Source organism: Podarcis gaigeae (genome assembly GCF_964106915.1).
Source record: "Podarcis gaigeae genome assembly, chromosome: 13".
In the NCBI taxonomy this organism is placed as follows: Eukaryota; Metazoa; Chordata; class Lepidosauria; order Squamata; family Lacertidae; genus Podarcis; species Podarcis gaigeae.
In genome coordinates, this window is record NC_139689.1 from 26701592 (window position 1) to 26723351 (window position 21760).

The 21760-nt window shown below is 40.3% G+C and overlaps 3 protein-coding genes across 3 annotated transcripts in view; 2 read left to right on the plus strand and 1 right to left on the minus strand.

The window, feature by feature from the left end:
- LOC310830551 (olfactory receptor 6N1-like) overlaps positions 1 to 21760 on the minus strand; it is a gene marked incomplete at its 3' end in the record, with an annotated part of 236827 nt that overhangs the window by 167234 nt on the left and 47833 nt on the right. The gene's annotated exons all lie outside the window — the stretch shown is intronic.
- On the plus strand, positions 4033 to 7208 carry LOC310829614 (olfactory receptor 6B1-like; the record flags this gene model as incomplete). Its single annotated transcript, XM_083708320.1, has 2 exons — positions 4033 to 4120; positions 6234 to 7208. The coding sequence occupies exon 2, from the start codon at positions 6249 to 6251 to the stop codon at positions 7206 to 7208; it is 960 nt and encodes a 319-aa protein (XP_083564446.1). The 5' UTR covers positions 4033 to 4120; positions 6234 to 6248.
- Positions 14782 to 21760, plus strand: part of LOC310830840 (uncharacterized protein) — a gene marked incomplete at both ends in the record, with an annotated part of 31102 nt that continues 24123 nt past the window's right edge. The window contains one exon of the mRNA XM_083710677.1: positions 14782 to 15697. Coding sequence (XP_083566803.1) covers positions 14782 to 15697 — 916 coding nt within the window. The remainder of the gene's footprint in view (positions 15698 to 21760) is intronic.

The window sequence follows — 21760 nt, forward strand, 5'->3', positions numbered from 1 at the left end:
GCTGATGCAATCAAAACTCCATGCTAATTTTGTGTCGAGGAGAAGGGGATGAATGCTTAATAAACAGGTCATCTGAAAGTTAACTTTCTTTTGGAATAAATTATGTTGAAACCAACAGGATTTTCTCCCAAGTCTGTCTCTGAGTGCGAAGTTGGAACTGACTCTGTTGTGTTCATAAATCAGTTTTTAGTAAAGCCCCATCACAGTTTACTATAGAACCCATGATAATTTCAGAGGAAAAAATGTGCTTTGTTGTTGTTGCCCACAACAAGTTAGTATGCTTAAAAAATAAATCTCATCCAAATTCTTCCCAGATTCCAGAGTTTCTATTACTTGGCCTTGTTCCAAATGTGTACACCAAGTACTATGCATCTGCGGATATTCAGGCTTTCGCTTAACAACAACCACTGTCATTTCTGAGGACTGGCCATGCTGACTGGGACTGATGGGAGTTGGAACCCAACAATATCTGAAAAGTCATGGGTTGCCCAGTCCTACACTACACTATACCAGCTAAACTGCATCAACATCAGCAGACATTCGCATGGGAATAAAAATACTAAACAAATGCATTTACTGTGATTACCTAACCTAGCCTATCTGTGCCTGAACTATCTTAATATATGCATATGCAGGTATAAATTTCCTGTAGCTTATATTTAATAACCAATCAAAACATTATGCACAGATCTGTAGAAGTAAAGAATGCAATTCACCTATTATGTGTCCAGGTAAGTTTTTTGCCTCTGTGTTCATATGCAGCTGCATACAAAGAACTTGTATTAAATATATTTCTTCCACTGTGGCCATGTGCATGTCCCACCTTGGGACTAGGCCTGAAAATCAGTGTTTCCTCCCAAGGGTAGTAGCCTCAGAAGATATCTCCCCACCACTCCCTCATTCCAGTCATATTCTTTCCTTTTTTCTTCCTTCCTTATAATTTATAACTGAGTTTAGAGATCACAGCTGTAAGAGGGGGGGGAAATACAACTAGACCATGGAAAAGAAAGCACTGTTTTAACACAAGGAAATATCATAAAAAATGCATTGTCTAAATAAAAATAATCTAAGATATTGACAAAAATGGTGGATTTTTAAGACTGCAGTGTTTTCAGTTTTTCCACATCTAAAAAAGAATAAAACACATTCATAAAATAAAACTCAATTGTTTAAAGGGGGCATCATACATCAAGTCACAGCAATCAGGTTATTGGCAGCTTCTTTTGAAACTGGCAGTGAGCAGTGTTTGTTTTAATTCAGCATTCCATGCTCCTCAGCTTGATCCTCATCAGCTACTGACTCATGTCCAACAAGGCTTGTTTTCAGCCTGAATCCCAGCAGTTGGTTTCAGATTACCTCCCCACCACCAATATTTCTTCTGGTATTGTAGTGAGGAAACTCAAGCCCTTCAGTCCTCTCCACCTGTCCTTCAGAACTATGACCATCCCTTGAGCTGTGAAGAGACTTCTTGCTTGCCTGGATGAAGCGTGGTCTCTGTGTGACCATACCCATTTCTGCCTCGTCCACAATTTGTATGCAACCTATAGAAGGCAGCCTATCGGCAACACTACTTAAAGATTTTGGCAATTAATTGGTATATAAAACAAACAAAAAACAAACAAGCAAAAAACATACATCTCAGGTTGAAAATGTTTTTCCTCACTTTTGTAAGATAATCATGTTTCCCTCTTAAAATTGATTCTTTCCCAGCTGCCACCCCAACTGTCACCTCAGATTCTACATTTCTGTTAAGAGTCTGCAAGACTGAAAGCTGCGCCTGGGGGGGGGGGAGGGGGGGAGTGCACACTGAAGGAGAAGGGACGATTTTTAGGTGGGGAGCAGAATTTAGCTTCAATAAACTGCACTTAATGTTCCCCATTTCCTCCAAGCCTGATGACCTCAGAAGGGTGGCTGAGCAGATTCAAGGGGCTAAAGAAGTGGTTGCAGGGTGGAGGACATGCCACCTTTTTTTGCCTTTAGCTGCAAGTGCTGGTCCTGTGGCATGGGCAAATTGACTGAAGGACACTAAGAGGTGCCTGAGCCTAGAGAGGGAGCTAGTCGTCTAGGGAATGGCCCACTGGCCGGCCAGTTTTGAGGGGCACATTCACAGCACCCTGCAAGCCCAGTGTCATTTTCTGAGATTTGCAAAAAATAGTGCTGGGTTCACAGGACGCCGTGAGCTGTTATGTCCTTCTCTGGCACCTTCCAGCTTTCCTTCCTCCTCACAGCTAAAGGGGGGCTGAAAAGGGCAGCTCATGATGCCCTGTGCCATCCAAAAAAACTGTGCCCAGGGTGATAGCCCCCGGTCCACCCTACCCCCAGCTATACCTGTGCGGCGAATAGATACATAAAGAGAGTTCAGGAAATGGGATGACATGACTGAAAATGCTCCATTCCTGTAAGTCACCTGCTTTCTCCAAATCTTCTGGGCAGAGGGTCTTTCACAAAGATTGTACAACCAAGTTTTAAAAGTTCAAATTTTAATATTATTATTTCAACCTCCCTCTCCCCTCCCCCCCATGGATCATGGTTATTATAGTCAATCATCATTACCCAAGGATCTTTAGAGCCCTAAACCCTGCCATTCCCCTTCAGTTCAGGTCTCAAACTATGCCAGACCTGGCATGGCATAGTAATTCCCCCCCTGCCCCATTGTGGCCGATGGAAGGCTTCCTTTCTTTTCTCCAATTTCTCATTTTCAATTTTAAGCTTTCCTGATGAAAGAGTTGTGGGCCTAGCCTTCTCAAAACTGAATCAAATTCAATAAAGAAAACAAAATGTTAAGTTTAACATGTTGAGCTTTCTATGTTTACTCAAGCTCCAGGGATCAGCAAACTTTTTCAGCAGGGGGGCGGTCCACTGTCCCTCAGACCTGGGGGGGGGGGCAGGACTATATTTTTTTGGGGGGGAGGAGGGAAATGAACAAATTCCTATGTCCCACAAATAACCCAGAGATGCATTTTAAATAAAAGCACACATTCTACTCATGTATAAACACGCTGATTCCTGGACTGCCCACGGGCCGGATTTAGAAGGCAATTGGGCCGGATTTGGCCCCCATGCCTTAGTTTGCCTATCCATGCTCCAAAATATCATGAAATTATAGCTGTTAAGGAACAACCCCTTAACAAGTCCATTACTTAGGTAGTATTGATATGGTATCGTATCGTATCGTACCCTATGATTTGTTCCAACTTCATCATTATATTGGAGTCAAACTGCTGAACCCAAGTCCTAGATTTGCCTGTTCACTGGAATAGATTAATGGAATCCATGCAATTTAAGCCATCATAAAGCAGAAGCAACTGCCAACAAGGTGACCTACTTCTGAATATTCAAGAAAATTTCACTAGGCAAACCATTTATACTGAAGTCAATGCGTTTAACATGACTCATAATAGTCATTCATTCATTTTAGTCATTTATACCTCACATTTTAGGATCCAAATCCTCATAGCAAACCCTAAACTAATATTCAGTTAACACAATATGAAAATTGAAACATAAAGTACTAAATCAATAGACATCAATTCCATTAAGTGGTACTTGTGTCTAATTGCTTTCTTACAAACTGTTAGTCCCAAATAGGTGAGCTCTAAAATAGAGTTTACTTCGTCTCACTGGAAAGGGTGCTTCAGAGCTTTTGATTACAACATCCAAGGGAGTTTATTCTTCCGCTCGCGCTTTTCCCATTGTTAACGTCTAATTTAGATTATGGGGAGGGGAGTAATAGACAGGGGTTCTACCAAGTTAAGAAGCTCTGAGGGATAAGGTTCTGATGAGACTTCAGGTGCTGTTTACATGAATATACTAAGCTATGACAGAGCTCGGCCAATTCCAAGCAGGTGAAAATCCTCCCAGTGTTACTGGACTGAGCAGAATTAAACGTTCTATGTTACTGAAAGAATAAAGGACAGGGCAAACAACAGACCAGAGGTTTTGATAGTTTGTAGCTGAAGCCTGTTCATGTTTGTATGTTATATTCCAAACTTCTACTTGTTTGCTCTACTTTATATCCTGTATTTTTTTTCTCTCTCACCACCCTTAAGAAAGCACTATAGTGGAAGCTCCATTCAAATACTCCATCAGAAATTCCAGGCATTCTTGTCCACTGCATGTTGTGAGTACAAACTTTTATTTCCAGAATTTGACGTAGTTTGTTTGTGAAGCCTAGACAAATGTTAATTTTTGTGTGGCATGTGCTTATTTATATTTTTCTTTATTTATATTGTGCTGAGACACCTGTGGCCTTCCAGACGTCATTGGACTCCACTTCCCATCAGCCCCAACCAACATGGCTAATGGTCAAGGATGGTGGGGTCTGTAGTCCAGAAACATCTGAGGGGTGGAGTTTCCCTACTCCTGGTTTACAGGAGTGTGCAGGCTCACCTTCCACTCAATTGATATGCTTATTTTATTTCATTTGAGGCAATATTCATAGTCAAATTTATAACTCTTACACATTTCCAACATATAAAGGAAGCAAAGCTCAATTTCTGTTCAGTTTGAAGCCCTTTCATTATATATTGGATACAAGCATGGCTTGTTTTGTTCCAAAAACAAAGCTGAGTTCCAACAACATCTGGATCAAGGCTAACATAGCTAAGTCCCTTTGAAATAAATGTGAAAAGTTATTTGTGGCTTATTTTAACTCCCACTGATTTCCAAACCTATGCAAATCAACCTGAGATAAAGTTCTTTTGAGCACAGTGAGACTTGCTTCTGAGTAAACAGGAATAGTTTTGCAATTCATATCTCAATCAAGCTTGATGTTTTCTAGATAAGAAGTATATTTTTAATGATAACTTGGGAAAAAGTAAGGACTTGTCAAAACAGTAACTTATAGTTGTATCTAATGAAATTGTCCCATTAGCACAAGGACTTCCACTTGCCTGTCACTGCACCCGGAAGTACTTATGCCAGGCTCAGCAACTTTGGTTGGCCCTCACACATGTTCACTTCATCAAATCTGGCCCTCTTTGAAAAAAGTTTGGGCACCCCGACTTATGCTAACAGAACAACTTAATTGGATACAGCTGCAATCCTAGCCCCACTTACTTGGGAGTAAGCCCAAGTAGATATTGTTAGGCTTGCAATGTTAAATGTCAAATAACTAAGCAAGTGAGATGCACCTCATTGCCAGTCTCATGCAAAAAAAAATGTGGAGCAAAATCCATCCAAGCACAGGCACTGAAGTATGTGCACTCTAAACTCAACAGGACTATTGCTTATTATACCAGATCATGCCCATAACTATGAAAATGCCATGCTGCCTAAACACTTGATTTGATCCTGAGATCAAACAGTAAACTAAAAGTGTAGTGTGATCTAAAAGTAAAGTATGCACAACTTGGCATAAACATTGTTTCACTGTACTTGGTGCAATGGTTGCATACATCATGTCCACCATTGGGCTGGTTTGCACATGCTTAATTACTCTACACTTGCTGACATGGTGGTTGAATGTGTGAACTGGCTGCAGAATCATGGTGTTTGAGGTAATGTGATTTGATAGAATAGTTCTGGCTGTGGAATTTGATCTGGCATGACTTTGTCACATACCATGCAAATCAACACCTGATACTATATATGGCAATCATTTATGCGTGAACCAACCCAGTGGTTATGATATTAGAATGCAGTCTTCTTACATGAATTGTTTCCTCTATATTGTATGCTTGATTTCCATTAGATAAACTTGATGAACGTTATATATATTATGTTGGTGGTAATAGGAACAGAGGAAGCTGATTCAGACCACTGGGTCATCTAGCTCAGTATTTTCTACATTTCCACTGGCAGCAGTTCTCCAAAGTTTCTCTGGGACTTTATCCAAGCAAAGCAAGTGTTCTACCATTCAGTTGTGGTGACCCTTCCAATGGATCTGTGACGACCCATTCTCATGTTGTTGTTGTGGGAAATGTCATCAGACTCAAATTCCCACCATTCCTCATCTGCAGCCCCCTGAATCCACTTCCAAAAGCAGGTTTAAATCCCCTCTTAGCCTGTGGAACCGCATTTGGTAAGAGGATGCAGATGTGGAGGGAAAGAGCAGAAGTACATTCAACTTTTGCCTCTGTATTTGTTGTGAGGTATGTCATCACAATGTGGTTTGTAGTGTTCTTTCATGTATTCTGCCTTGTATTTTTATATACATTAAAATGATATGTTGTTTTGCTAGCATAATCACCATGCACATCTTAGCATGCTTTTGTTTACTCCTTGTTCTTCAGGTCATTAGATCAGGCATGAAGCTGGAAAACCAGACCAGAGTCCAGGAGTTTATTCTCCTTGGTTTCCCTACTGCCATAGAATTTCAAATACTGCTCTTTGTAATATTCCTTGTTATTTACATCCTGACCCTCCTCGAGAACATTGTGATCATCACTCTGATCAGGACAAACAGCCATCTCCAAAAACCTATGTACTTTTTCCTTAGCCACCTGTCTTTCCTGGAGACCTGGTACGTTTCTGTGACTGTTCCCAAGCTCCTGGTTAACTTCCTAGCAAAGAACAAAAGCATTTCCTTTGAAGGCTGCATGGCCCAGCTCTACTTTTTCATATCCCTAGTCTGCACCGAGTGTGTCCTCTTGGCTGTCATGGCTTATGATCGCTACATTGCCATCTGCAACCCACTGCGCTACCCAGTCATTATGAATTCCCGGCTCTGTTTGCAGTTAGCTGTGGGATCTTGGCTTGCTGGTTTCCTAATCTCAATGCTGAAAGTCTTCTTCATTTCCCGCTTGAGTTTCTGTGGACCCAACATCATCAACCATTTCTTCTGTGACATCTCACCTTTGCTGAACCTCTCCTGCACAGACCGAACTGTGGCTGAGATGGTGGACTTTGTATTTGCCCTTCTTATCCTCATAATCCCACTGTCTGTCACGATTGGCTCCTATGTGTGCATAATAGGCACCATTTTGCGTATCCCCACAGCCAAGGGGAAAAGAAAAGCCTTTTCCACCTGTGCCTCACACCTCACTGTGGTTATTATTTTCTACTCAGCCACTCTCTTCATGTATGCCCGACCAAGAAGAATCCATTCTTTTAATCTGAATAAGCTTGTGTCCATTGTATACACTATTGTCACCCCCATGTTGAATCCATGCATTTACTGCCTCAGGAATCAAGATGTGAAGGAAGCCATGAGAAAGATATTTTGTAGCAGGAATGATGAATCAGCGATTACCACTAGTGACCATTAGACTCACACCAGACAGAGAAGAATCCCTTATATTCTCAAATATAAGAAATGACTCACAAATACAGATCAGACCTCCCTTCAAACCCTTTGATCCTCTTCTTTATGATAATCTCTCTCATGTGAACACTTGCTCACAGTGATTCAAAATGCTTCATGGTCAGAAGCATATGTTATCCAATTTCTACACTAGTAACTTTGGTTTGGAGCCAGAGGGCTGATGGAAATGTGCACAGGGAAATAGTGACTGCTGTCAAAGAATGAAAAAAAATGTGGAAGCACACAATTTTATATGGAATTCGTTTTTTAAAAAAGTGACTTCTGCTTAAAATTTTCTAAGAAATCTTAGCTCATATCTGAAATCATGTCAAAACTCTTTGAAACTGACTACTTAACTTAGCTTTGAAATGATTTTTTGGAATTAAAAAAATATCCTTTTTATCTCTTACCATAATTGGGAACAAGACAGAAAATGTACATTTTAAAGCAAATTCGACTTAACGTATTATACTTGCACATTTTCTTTCTGTTTCTTATTTTGTTTAAATTAAGTTTTTAATTGTCCAGAGTTTGAAACATAGTTTTATTAATGTTTTACACTGCTACTATTGTCTGCTATATAGAATGCTATTTTAATTTTTTTTAGGGAAAAAAATATATGGTTTTGTTTGTTAGTTGCCCTGGACTCACTTTGGGTAGGAAGGGCAGGTTATACACTTGAAATAATTGTGGTGGTGGCAGTGGTAGTGGTGATATCGTCTATATGTATGGAATAACAAATTTTAATCTGATATGTGACAATTTCAAGCTTAATTCTGAAATTATGCTGGATAATCACTAATAATATTCACTAATGTTAAAATGTGTATATTAAAAGGTGAGGGAAATTAAGAAATTTCAATTTATAAATATCATTCACTTGGTTGTTTTCCTTGAAGTGATGTATCATTGTTTTCAAATGTTAAGTGTAGGAATATGCTTCAATGAGTTCATTTGATGGCACTTAATTTCCAAATCTGAAATGATTTTTTTTTAAAAAAAAGTTTTAAAGTGCTTTAGTATTTGTCATTAATATTCATCTGTTTTTAAACATCTGTATTTTATCTGTGCTGTTTTCATATGTATAAGCCATATTGAGTTCTAGACTGGGAAAAGGTAAGATGATGATGATGGTGATGATAGTTTTCTTTTAAAACATTTTTTTAACAATTACAAATATTAAAAAGCTTATCTAGCAGTATATCAAATGGTGTTTTTTTTCTATTCATCAACTTTAGACACACACGTTCAATGTTCAAACATAGTCCTGTATTTTTCCCATGTATAACACACATATAACATGTGGAGTCTAATTTAAGAAAATGGGGGGAAATGGTTCAGAGTTGTCCAGATCTTTTTTGAGGAAGGCTTGCCTGGAGTTCTTGAGCTTTTTTTTTTGGGGGGGGGGGGATAATGCCGAAAATCACTAAATGCAGGCTGTTGCCAATTGATTGCGTCAACGAACTGCAGCACAACTGCCACAGCAATAGCCAATCCACTACAGCCTTTGCTGAAGCAACCAATCACCCACTCAATTAGCGCAGCAGCAGCCAATCCAAGGCAGCCCTTGTAGCAGCCACCAATCGCCCACCAAATTGCCGCTGACAAGCTCCTGCTCACGGCTACAAGCAATCACTTGCCCCCCCCTCCCTATCCATGTATAAGACGAAGCACGTTTTTTAACATTATTTTACTGTTAAAAAAACCCCTCATTTTATACACGGAAAAGTGTGGTACTTAATGTAACTTCTTCACTGAGAAGACTGAGAGGTTGTTATAACAAGGTATTGATAGTGTGGTTCCTTACTGTACTTTGTGAGACAGGAAAAGCTTCCCACCACAGTGTGTATTCCTCCCCTCCCCTATTCATGGTGGCAAAGAAACTCTGGTAACATTACAAGTATCCTAGCAGGAGCAAGCATGGAGTCCAGTGGCCATGAGACTCAGAATGAGGCATAGCCAGATAGATGGCTGTAAACAACGGCTCCCCACAGGATCAAAAGCAAGTATCGGAGAGAGGGTTTCCCCAGCAAGGGCTAGCTCTTTAATTAATTAATTCAAAAAAATGTACATGCCGCCCATCATCATAAATACCCATAAGATAGACATAGGATGAATAATTAAAATTATAAAGTACAATATAGCTTATTAAAACCACAATTAAAATCTGTACCAAACCAATAGCAGAGGGCACTCCCTGTTTCCAAATAGGCAACATGCCTTCAAAAAATGTGGTGAAAAGAGATGTCCGAAACTCAAGTCAAATTTCTCACAGGAGGGAGTTCCTTAGCCATGGTGTCACCACAGAAATTATTATTTATTATTTATTTTTATATTAAATTTATATACCACCCTTTATCTGAAGATCTCAGGGCAGTTCACAGTATAAAAATGCAGGATAAAAGCATGAAAGGCCCTGTCTTGAGTCATTGGCTGTAACATACTTATTGGTGGAACAACCAGAAACCATAGGTGGTACAACTGTTGAAAGTTATGTGTGCGTGAGAGAGAAATTCTGTACCTTTTTTTTAAACTTAGGACACCAGGAAAACAGGGGGCATAAACAAGTTGTGGGATAGAGAAGTAGACATCATTTTGGAGAAATGGAGCTTGGCCTACAGTTTGCCTATTATGGTATTGACTCCATTAACTTTATGTGCTACCACTGTGTTTGTGCTTCATCTAATCACCCTATATCTTTACTTTCATTTCTACTTGCTCTCTGGACAAAGGTGACACACCAAACAGTTCTGGTCCCATCTATGACCATAACATTTTGACAGCCACATTGTTTGGGGATTTATATTTCCATCCCATATACCCTGCCAGTTTTCTCAGAGGTAGTTCAGATGATATATTTGGACTGATATAACACATCACATTGATTGATTAGAAAAGTTCTGCACTTTTTCATGTTTGCTACATTCCTTCTTCATCTTTTATGAGCATCACATACAAAGTATGTGGCTGATACATGAAGAATCCAGCCACCAGTGAATCAAAAGTGCCATGATGTTGGCAGAGGCACCAGCTTATGAGGGTGATGGGGGGGGGGTGCAATGTCAGGCACATGACGTGACATCCTGACATCATGCGTGTGACGTCAGGATGTCGGGAGGTGGAGTCGAATGTGGCAGTCCTGCGAATCAATGGCCAGCTCTTCCTCTGCCTCTTATTGACACTAGCACTGATAGGAGGCTGCTTCAACCCTTCTTCCCCTCCATGGCAGGAGAAGGAGGAGCCAGCCACTGGGCACATGCTGCACTTGGCTCCACACATCGGCTCTGTGCTTTTAGGACATCTGGCAGCCACTGCCCTTACCCCCAAAATATAGGGGAGGAGCACTTGGTCCCCAGGAGCCGGCACCCCCTGAATGTAGGGAACAAGGCTACATGCTGAAAATACCTTGAGCTTATGAACTTATATAAATAAGAGCTGTAGATCAAGAATAAAAATCTTGAATCCTTAATTTACAGTTTTGACCATGTGAATGGACACAGGTTTGAATTTCTTAAAGTACATTCATGCTTCAGAACAGTATAAATTACAATAACATCTTGTTTACACATTTCATGGTGTGTAGAAGTCAAATAATAAAGTACTGTATAACTCTGAGCTATTATCCTGTCAGTTGCATTTACAAAGGCATTCTATGAACCAGTTCCTGAGTATTTAGCTCCCTTGATATCCCTTGTTAGCAGGATAACTTATACACCAAGGCAGTTCAAGCAGCATTGCTCTTCTGAGAATTCTGATGATTTTGGTAAGGCTGCATAAATTTTACAGCATAACTTCTTGCTGGATTAGCCTTTTCTTTGATCCAACACAATTCCAAGTTGTCTTCACAGAAGCTCTAAATTAAATGAAAAACAGAAATTGGACTTGCTCAAAATTTAACCAAAAAGATACCATCCAGCATATGATGAAATATTCACTGAAGTTCACATGTAGATCAGGTAAATGATGCAACTGGCTTATTTTGTTTATTTCAGGGTTTGTTTGTTTGTTTGTTTGTTTTAAAAAATGGAAAATGTCCTGCATTAGTTTTAAAAAATAGAAAATGTCCTGCATTAGCACTTTAAGAAGGAAGTATGTTTAAGGAGAGATGTATTTCACATTTTAATCTCTGTGCAATTGGTTTTTATACTTTGTGAACCACTTTATAGGCATTAAATGATATTGATGAGGAAAGTAATGCTAAAATGGGAAATGCACATATAAATTAGCCCCAATTCTGTGAGGTAATTAATCTCTGCACAAGAATATTGGCATACACAGTGAAGCTTTTGAAAACATTTCCTAAATAGTACAAACTCTGCTTTCAAATGTGATGCAAGATTGCTACTCTTTTGGAGGAGATGTGTGCTGGTCTTTCAGTTATAGAACTCTGGAAAGGAATTAGTATCTCTCTCTGCTGGAATTAATATCCTGAAATATAACTTTTCATATCACTGCAGAAATTAAAGCCCCCTTGTCTTCCACTTCTGAAAATCTTCCCATCTCCTTTCTAAGGAGAAACAGTTATGTTACTGAAATATAGCAGAAAGTTTATCTGCAAATTATAATAGAGAAAAAACTCATGCAGTAAGGTGGGAAGTGAGGAAATTCACATTCCATTGCATTTCTTAGTTTCAGCTTTTGTATATCTGAAAGAAGATGGTTTCTTCAACAATTATAATATACCTCTAGATTTCAGGAAATGCATTATTTGTCCCACATTTTACAATGTGGAAAGATGGATATTTTAATGAACACAAATCTCAGACAAACTGTATGGCATGTTCAAATTTGAGTGATTTCTTTTTTTAAAAAAAGAATGCATTTTCATAGAATTAAATAATAATAATCAAGGTTTGGTAAATTCTCATGTGGAAGACTTGTAGCCATAAAATGCAATCAAAATTAATGAACAGAATTTGGGAGAATAGTTTCTATAGGTGTTATTGCATGTAAGGTGCTGTGCTGTTTTTAGTGTAATTACTGGTATGTGTTAAACAGATTTTTAATATGTATATAAATATATATATTAATGCTATCAATGTTTAATTGATATTTTAACTTGATTTTCCCCCTATTTTTAGTGGATATTGTTTTTATATGTAATCTGCGTGTCCCATCAGGGGGAAAGGTGGGGTATAAATAAAATGATGATAATGGTGATGGTGATGATATAGCCATCACAAAATGCAAGAGAACATTCCCATGATTTTTAAATTATCTATTATATTTGTGAGCCACTTCATAATTTATGCTGTAATGTAAAATTCAACTTTAATTTTAAGCTTCCGTGACTGGAGACTTTTAAGACTCACTTAATACGAAACAACAAACATTTACAAGAAATAATGTGCAAATAGGATACTGACAGTGCAATCCTATGTTGAATTCATTGGGACTTACTTCCAATGAATGGGACTACAGCCTTGTATAGGATTGCAGGTTTAAAGTTAAATCTGTCCTCTGCCTTCCACATGACACATAGTATTGTGGGATGAAAACAGAATAGAACTTAACACCACTAAGAGATGTTACTCTTCTACTGACATGTGCTAAAAGGTCCACTGGTTTTGAAAATCTGCTGTCTGAAATGCTTGTTCTGTGCTTGTACTTTCTTAATTTGAGATGGGCCATCAGCAGAAATCTTACATGCCACTTTTGAAGGAACCTTGTATTTTATATTATATTTTAAACAAAGCATCTCAGGCTTTGTTTAAAATATAATATAAAATACAAGGTTCCTTCAAAAGTGGCATGTAAGATTTCTGCTGATGGCCCATCTCAAATTAAGAAAGTACAAGCACAGAACAAGCATTTCAAATGAAGTGAGATATAAGTGATGGGTTGGACTAGGGCCACATTTTATTTAAACTATATCTATAGAGCAAATGAGAAGAATGGGATTCTAACTTCAGCATTGGGTGAGACAAACCCTGCCAATTCTAAGGGGCATAAGAAGGCTAGGCCCCAAAGATTGGGACACACCTTATGGTCGGTACATACCTATCTTCCTTCCTCACTCCTGGGCTTCAGAACTCTGTGCAAATGTGGTAGGTGAGCTTCAAGAATGTTTCATATCCAGGAGGTCACTGCAGGCATGGTTAAATAGGCGCAAGGCTTTGGATACACAATAACCATGTGACAGTGGGAACATTTGTGGAAAATATATTGGAAATTTACAGCTTGTTGTGCTTTAAGAAAGAACTTCCTTAAAATGCAACATTGGTGGTATATAACCCCTTGGAAGTTCCCCAAAATGTATAAAATTGTGCCAAGCAATTGTTGGAGGTATAAGGAAAAACCAGGTCATCTATATCACATATGGTGGCAATATAAAGAAATCAAGGTGTTCTGGAAGGATATCCATTCCGAACTGGAAAAAATGTTAAAAATATCTTTCAGCAAAAAACCAGAAGCTTACCTAATAGGAATCACAGATTTGGATATCCCTAAAAAAACAAAAGAACTTTTTCTCTATGCTACGGTTGCAGCAAGAATACTCATTGTGACAAATTGGAATAGTGATAAAGTCCCTTCTAGAGTGGATTCAAAAAATGACCGAATATGCAGAATTAGACCAGTTATCAGAAAGAATAAAAAATAAATTAAAGGAAGTATTTACCACAAAATGGGAAGTCTTTAAAATTTATTTGAAAAATAGCAATGACAGTTTGAAGTCTGTAGCAGCATTTGAGTAACTTCAGTAGGAGTTTTAAATCTAATGGAAAACCTAGGATAGAATAAATAACATTAAAGCCAAAATATGCTATAATATGATACTGAATAAAAGATGAGAAATAGAAGTAAGGAGTAGACGGGAAGTCATTCTCATAGGAAAAAGTCATTTTTATGTTAAATGTATTGTGAGCAATATTCAATGTATTGGTGGTGGTGTTTTCTTTCTTTCTTTCTTTCTTTCTTTCTTTCTTGTTAGGTGATGGATATCCGTGTATCTTCATATTTTCTTTTTGTATGTGGTGTATTAAAATGAAATAAAAACTATTTATTTTATTTTTTTTAAAAAAAGAATGCTTCACATCCAGCTTATTGGCCTCACAACCTACAACAACTGGCCTTTGCAAATGCCCTTCATGGTCAAAGGTGCCCAGGGGTGCTCACCTGATACCTTATCTAACCTTGACCTTTCCTGCACCTCCCTGTCAACAATGTGACCAGCTTACCATGAAACAAAATTAATCAAATCAACCTATTTAACAGCATCAACCCCTAAACACCAATTTAGTCCATAATAATTAAACAAGATGAGACAGATATTTTCTGAAAATTATCCAGGAAATTAAAGGCAAAAATGCTAAAAACTGAAGCATAATTTAGTGCTCTTCTGATGAATCTCCAAATAATTTTGTAATGTAACCAATCTTGGAAGACTCTAGAATGAGCTACAAAGCTTCAGAGTAAAAGAAATTGTGAAACAAGGCAGTTGAGCTCTGTGGGTGTCAAGGTGATAAGGATGTATTATGCCTATTTTTTTCTGTTTTCCCTCTCATCCTTCCTATTTTCTTTTCTATTGCTGTAGATCCATGGACCATAAGAATAAGAGTGTTGTCCGGGAATTCATCCTACTTGGATTTCCAACCACCATGGAACTGCAAGTGCTTCTGTTTGTGATATTCCTTGTGGCCTACATCCTGACACTCCTGGAGAACACAATTATCATTGTTGTGATCAAAATCAATCCTCAGCTTAACAAACCTATGTATTTCTTCCTCAGCAACCTCTCCTTCCTGGAGACGTGGTACATCTGCGTTATTGTCCCAAAACTATTGGTCAACTGCCTGGTGGAAGACAAGTCCATCTCATTTGAAGGATGCATGACACAGCTCTACTTTTTCAGCTCTCTCATATGTACAGAGTGTATCCTTCTTGCTGTAATGGCATATGATAGATATGTGGCCATCTGCAATCCACTGCGCTATCCAACCATCATGACCCAGCGCCTTTGCTTGCAGTTAGCTGTGGGTTCGTGGCTAACTGGCTTCTTCGCCTCAATGCTGAAGGTGGTATTTATATCTCGCCTACCCTTTTGTGGCCCTAACATCATCAACCACTTCTTCTGTGACATTTCACCTTTGCTAAATATGGCATGTGAAGATATGACAGTCGCTGAAATAGTGGACTTTGTCTTGGCATTGATAATTCTGCTGGTCCCACTCTCAGTTACAACAGTTTCCTATGTGTGTATCATTGGTACCATTTTGCGTATCCCAACTGTCCAAGGCAGGAAGAAGGCCTTCTCTACTTGTGCTGCTCACCTCACTGTGGTCACCATCTTCTTCTCAGCCACTCTCTTCATGTATGCAAGACCAAAGAGGATCCACCCTTTTGATCTAAACAAATTGGTTTCTGTCATATACACCATTGTCACTCCAATGCTGAACCCATTCATTTACTGTCTGAGAAATCAAGAGGTCAAGGGAGCTTTAAGAAAAGCTTTCTGTAGCACAAGTGCCCTCCCCAAAATCTCAGCGCCCCTCACTAATGCTGAATGGCACAGATAGATTTATTTATTTTCTCATTGAGAAATATCCTTGGACCTTTTCAATTTTCATTTGCTGGAAGAAGTATGTTAGAGAAAGTGTCATACCCATCAACTGTCCCTGAAAAACTGGGACATCCCATTTTCCTCCACAAGAGCATGGTGGCCATTTTGGGTGCCATACTCTTGCACGATTTAGAGTCAAGATCTCCCTCAGCCAAACAACATTTTTTCTAGACCACAATCTCACACAGTGCCCCCAAAATGTGTGTTTTTCAGGTCCATGACCTCACACAGTGCTCCAAAATGTGCATTTTGGGATGCTGTGCCTGAAAATAATTTTTTTTCGAGGTCCATGACTGAAGCAGGAGTGCAGACCCAGGAGATGTCCCAGTTTGGGGCGATGTTGCATTGGAGAGTATGATATGTGTAAAAAAGCATTCTCAGATAGCATTTTTTTCTCCCAGTTTATTTTGATGTCTGAGGCAGAAAGCCCAAATATCCTTTCTTTAGTGAAGATTAAATAATCAATTTCTATTTTGATAAGAAGCAAATAAATAGTCAAAAGTTGATGACAGTGAACACATGCATGTTCATTTTTATGTGATGGGAAAAGGGTAAATTGTAACCCTTTGCCCACCATCTACAGAACTGAATAGCATAGCCAACCACTTTTTCTTATTATTATTAACTAGAATTAGTTGTTGTCACTTGCATCATGTCAGGAACTTTCATGTGTGATTACTCATTTTATATTTGGCGAAGTTCTATTGCGTTAGGGATGAGCATAGCTCCTTTATTTAGATTCCTACTGTGCTATGGGCATGTTCTTCCCTGTGTTCTTCTCCTGCTGAGGCTTAAGTAGAAGCCTCTTTCTGTAATTTCTGAACATGGTATGGACAGATCTAGTAGGAAAAGAAATGGAGGGGGGAATTGTTCAATCCGCAGTTTAAAACAAAGAGGTTTGTGCTGGTCCCAGACTTGTAAACATGTATCAAGTGAGTTATGTTTGTTTGTTTTTTAAAGCATACAAAAATGTGTATTTTAGTGGGAGGGTGTATACAAAATAAATACTTTAGAGGAAAGTGTGTACAAACTCTGTGTGTGCGTGTGCGCGCGCATGTGTACATACAAACACTTAAAAAACATCCACAAAATCTAGGACTGGACAGACCTATGGTAGAGCACATTTGAAATGGGCATGGAACAAAAATAGGCTGAAGGAGAAATGAATTCACTGTTCCTGTCAGTGGGTGTTGGGTGTTGGTTTTATCTGCTTATATAGTATTTTTCTGATGCAAAATTCCACAAACTGGTAACCACCAAAGAAAAGGCCCATTCTTGCCTTGCCCCCCTCTGGACTTCTCATGGAGTAGGCACATGAAGAAGGGCCTCAGATGACTGTAATAGGGTCCAGGTCAGTTCATGGGGGAGAGGTGATCCTTGAGGTATTGCAATCCTGAACCATTTAAGGTTTATAGGTCAAAACCAGCACTTAGAATTCGTCCCAGAAACTAATCAGCAGCCAGTGCAGTTGGGCCAGAATCAATGTAATATGCTCACACCATCTTGCATTCAGCCAGATCTTTCCTCCACTTGCATGAGAGCCATCTCCCAGCTTGTTTCCTTGCCCTAAGCTCTGGAGTATAACAGGGAGCGGGTGCTCAGGAATGATTGTGTCAATGGCCAGATATTCCAGAGGTTGGCCAGGATTTCAACAGTAGTGCCAGTCATATGAGCCAGAAAATCCCCCAGAGTCACCTGGAAGCCTACTGAATCCATCAGCCTCAGAGGGCAGTCCATCCATTTAGGTCCTCCGCCTATGCAAAGGGGAAAAGGTGCAGGAAGCCTAAGGCTCAACAGGAAATGATCTGACCATGGCAAGGGACTGATGTCAATGTTCCCCACTTTCAGATCTCCCTCTTGCTGCCCAGTTGACCAAAAAGGTCCAGAGTGTGGCCTGCCACGTGTGTTGGGCAAGTGACATGTTGGGATAGCCCCATTGTCATCATAGCAGCCATTAAGTCCTGAGCCACTACAGAGCCAGCTGCCTCGTCATGGATGTTTAAATCCCCCAGAACCAACAGAACTCAACACCACCTCTGAGACCAGCTCTGTCAGTGCAGGCAGGGAAACTGCTGGGCAGTGAGGTGGCCAGTAAACCAGCATAATCCATAATCTGTCCTAATTGCCCAATATCAAGAACACACATGCTAGGTTCCCCCTGCCTGCTCCTAAACTGGACAGGGAACCTGGTGAGAGAGATGGAATCTCTATAGATTACAGCAACTCCCCTTCCCCAACCCTGAAGCTGCACTGAGTACCCAGGGGGCCACAGCTCAGTAAGACTAACTCCACCCTGCTCACCCACCCAGATCTCACTGACACAGTAGATGACACTTCTCATTCATAATCAGATTATGTGCAAGGGAGCTTAATCTAGTTTAGTATTTTATACCTTGACTAGCAGCTAGGAATGAGGGAATACATAAAATTCAGTTTCTACCAGTTCCTCATTTTCTCCAAACTTTGATTTTGTTATGCAGATAGTCACATCAGTTTTTGATGGAAAAACAACAACAGTGCCTCTTGAAAATTCACCAGCATGGTAGCATAAATCTCTCCCCATATAATTGTTATATGTGATTTTCTCAAATACAGACTTATTTCCCCTCCCCGCAAAGCATTTCCCTGTGCAATAATGCATTTTTGTTTACATTTTTATATTGATTTATATGTATACTTTGCATATAAGACTGGAGGCTCTCCCAGCCTCACCTGGTGATGCCAGGGATTGAACCTGGGACCTCCCGCATGCAAAGGAGATGCTCTGCGCTACAGATAGAAGACAGAAGGTGCTTCTCAAAATGTATTTGGTGACCAAATGCTAGTTTGTCATGAAAACACCAACTACATGAACTTTGAAAAAGGATTAAATATCTTCATTTGTTAAATTTTCTGCATGCCATATTGTGTAGCGCTCTCTTCACTTCTTGGTTACGGAGGCTGTAGATGATGGGGTTTAACATGGGTATCACAATAAAGTAAATGACAGAGGGAGCCATTTCCTGATCCTGAGAGTTCTTTGAGGTTGGCTTCAGGTACCTGAAGAAAATTGTTCCATAGTATAGCACAACAACTGTCACGTGAGATGTGCAAGTGGAAAAAGCCTTGTGTTTCCCTTCGATGGACCGTATCCTCAAGACAGCAGAGATGATGTGACTATAGGAAGCCAGTGTGATGAAGAGAGCCCCCATCCCTAAAAATGAACCAAGGGTGAAAATCACCATTTGGTTTGCAAAAGTGCTGCTACAGGAAAGTTTGAACAGTTGTGGGGCTTCACAGCTGAAGTGATGGATTACATTGGCCCTGCAGAAGTGCAGAGTTGTTAGCAGAAGGGTGTTCAGTAGAGCATAGAGAAAGCCAGTGAGCAACGCACTGCACACCAGCTGCGAACAGACCCGTTTGCTCATCATCACGTTATAATGCAAGGGGTGACAGATGGCTGTGTACCGATCATACGCCATCACAGAGAGGAGGAGACCCTCTCCCACTGAAAGCGCCATGACAAAGAAGACCTGGGTAAAACAATAATCAACGGTGATTGCTTTTCTGGCCGAAAGGAAGTCTTCTAACATTTTAGGAACTGTAACAGAAGAAAAAGCAATATCAATGGAAGCCAAATGAGAAAGGAAGACGTACATGGGAGTGTGAAGATTAGCATCCATTCTTATAGCCAAAATGATGGCTAGGTTGCCAGACAGAGTTATCAAATAAATCAACAGGAAGATTGCAAAGAGTAAGATCTGGAGCTTTGGATCACTGGAGAAGCCTAAGAGGATGAACTCCGTGATGTGGGTTTGATTATCCATATGTGCAAAGTGTTTCCTCCTGTAGAAAGCACAGAAAAACAACAAAACAAAAAAGTGCTTTATATGTGTTTTGTAAGATTTGAAGAAACTTTCCCTCAGTCTAACTGGGAGACATAGATAATTTATGCATGGGTCACATCCACATCAGGGCAAAAAGTACTAATATTAATATATACTGATGGGGCCTAAGCTGGCAGTGACTAACCAGGAAATAATCTACCATCATAGCTGAGATAGATGTCTTGAAGAAAACACTGACTCAGCATGCAATAGCTGTGGGGGAAATGTGAGTCACCAAGGGGGGGGGGGCAATTTTTGTGAATGTATAAACTACAGTGGAAGACTCCAAAGGTGATGTGTAATTTAGAATAATAAAACCAATAAATAAGAACAATGCAACCATAAAAGCAGTTTGAAAACTCCTTGATTAACATAATCAAAGGACCCATTCCAATCCGGCTTCCGCTCTGGTCATGGGACCGAGACGACTCTGATCACCCTAACAGATGATCTCCGTAGGCAGCTGGATCAAGGCGGGTCGGGGCTGCTGATTCTTTTAGACCTGTCAGCAGCCTTCAACATGGTTGATCACGAACTCCTGGACCACCGCCTCGCCGACGTGGGGATCCAGGGCACATTCCTTCAATGACTGCACTCGTTTCTCTCTGGTCAGGGACAGTGTGTGGTGCTTGGGTGGGGGCTGTCGTCGCGCCACTCCTTGGTGTGCGGAGTGCCGCAGGGTGCGATACTCTCCCCAATGCTTTTCAACATGTTTATACGCCCCCTTGCCCAGCTTGTCTGGAGTTTTGGGTTGGGCTGCCATCAGTATGCTGATGACACCCAACTCTATCTGTTGATGGATGGCCATCCTGACTCGGCCCCAGACACACTGATCAGATGTTTGGCTGGATGGTTACATGGCAGCCTGTTGAAGTTAAACCCTTCAAAGACAGAGATCCTTTGGCTGGGTCGAGATGATATGGGATGTGGGGGGGGGGCAACTTCCATCTCTTGTGGGGGCACAATTAGTGCCAGCACCGTCTGTTAAGAGTTTGGGTGTAATCATCGACAACTCCATTTCCATGGAGGCGCAGATTGCAGCTATAACAAAGGCGGCATTTTTTCATCTCCGCCAAGCTAAGCAGTTGGCTCCTAACCTCTCTCGCCCTCATCTAGCCACTGTGATCCATGCGGCAGTCACCTCCAGACTGGATTATTGTAACTCACTCTACGTGGGGCTGCCCTTGAGACTGACCCAGAAACTCCAGCGGGTGCAGAATGCCGTGGCGAGACTCTTTACAGGGTACTCGCTGCGGGATCACATTCACCCAGTGCTATACCAGCTGCACTGGGTCCCGGTGGAGTACAGGATCAGGTTTAAGGTGCTGGTTTTAACGTTTAAAGCCCTATATGGCCTAGGACCCTCGTACCTACAGGACCGCCTCTCCTGGTATGTCCCACAGAGGACCTTACAGTCTTCAAACAAAAACATCTTGGAGGTCCTGGGCCACAGAGAGGTTAGGCTGGCCTCAACCAGAGTCAGGGCTTTTTCGGCTGTGGCTCCAATCTGGTGGAACGCTCTGTCACAAGAGAGTAGGGCCCTGCGGGACTTGACATCTTTCTGCAGGGTCTGCAAGACAGAGCTGTTCCACCAGGCCTTTGGCCAGGGCACAGTCTGACCCCTTCCTTTGGCAATCCTCACAGAACTCTAGCCCAATGGTTGCCATTAATCTGATTTGAACTGATTTTATAATGAAATGATTCTAGAATGTTGTATCATTTTACTGGCGGGATATAAATAAATTATTATTATTATTATTATTATTATTATTATTATTATTATTATTATTAAATGTACTCTTAAGGGTAATTCTCACACATTGTTGCATATAAAAGTAACCTATGGTTTGTACAGGTTCTGGGGTGGGAGCACTTGCAGCAGATAAAGCTCAGGAAAAGTCAGAAAGATACAATTAAATCCATCTGTGAAACAAACTAGAATGCCTTTGCATTTTTTTAAAATGTTTGCCAGACCCTAAGGAAAAAAACAGGCTTGGAACCAAGCAAAGTTTTCCAAGGAGAGCTTTCCACATGTGGATTTCATGGTCAGACAGAAACCTGGCCAACTGAGATAATATGCACACACGGGTA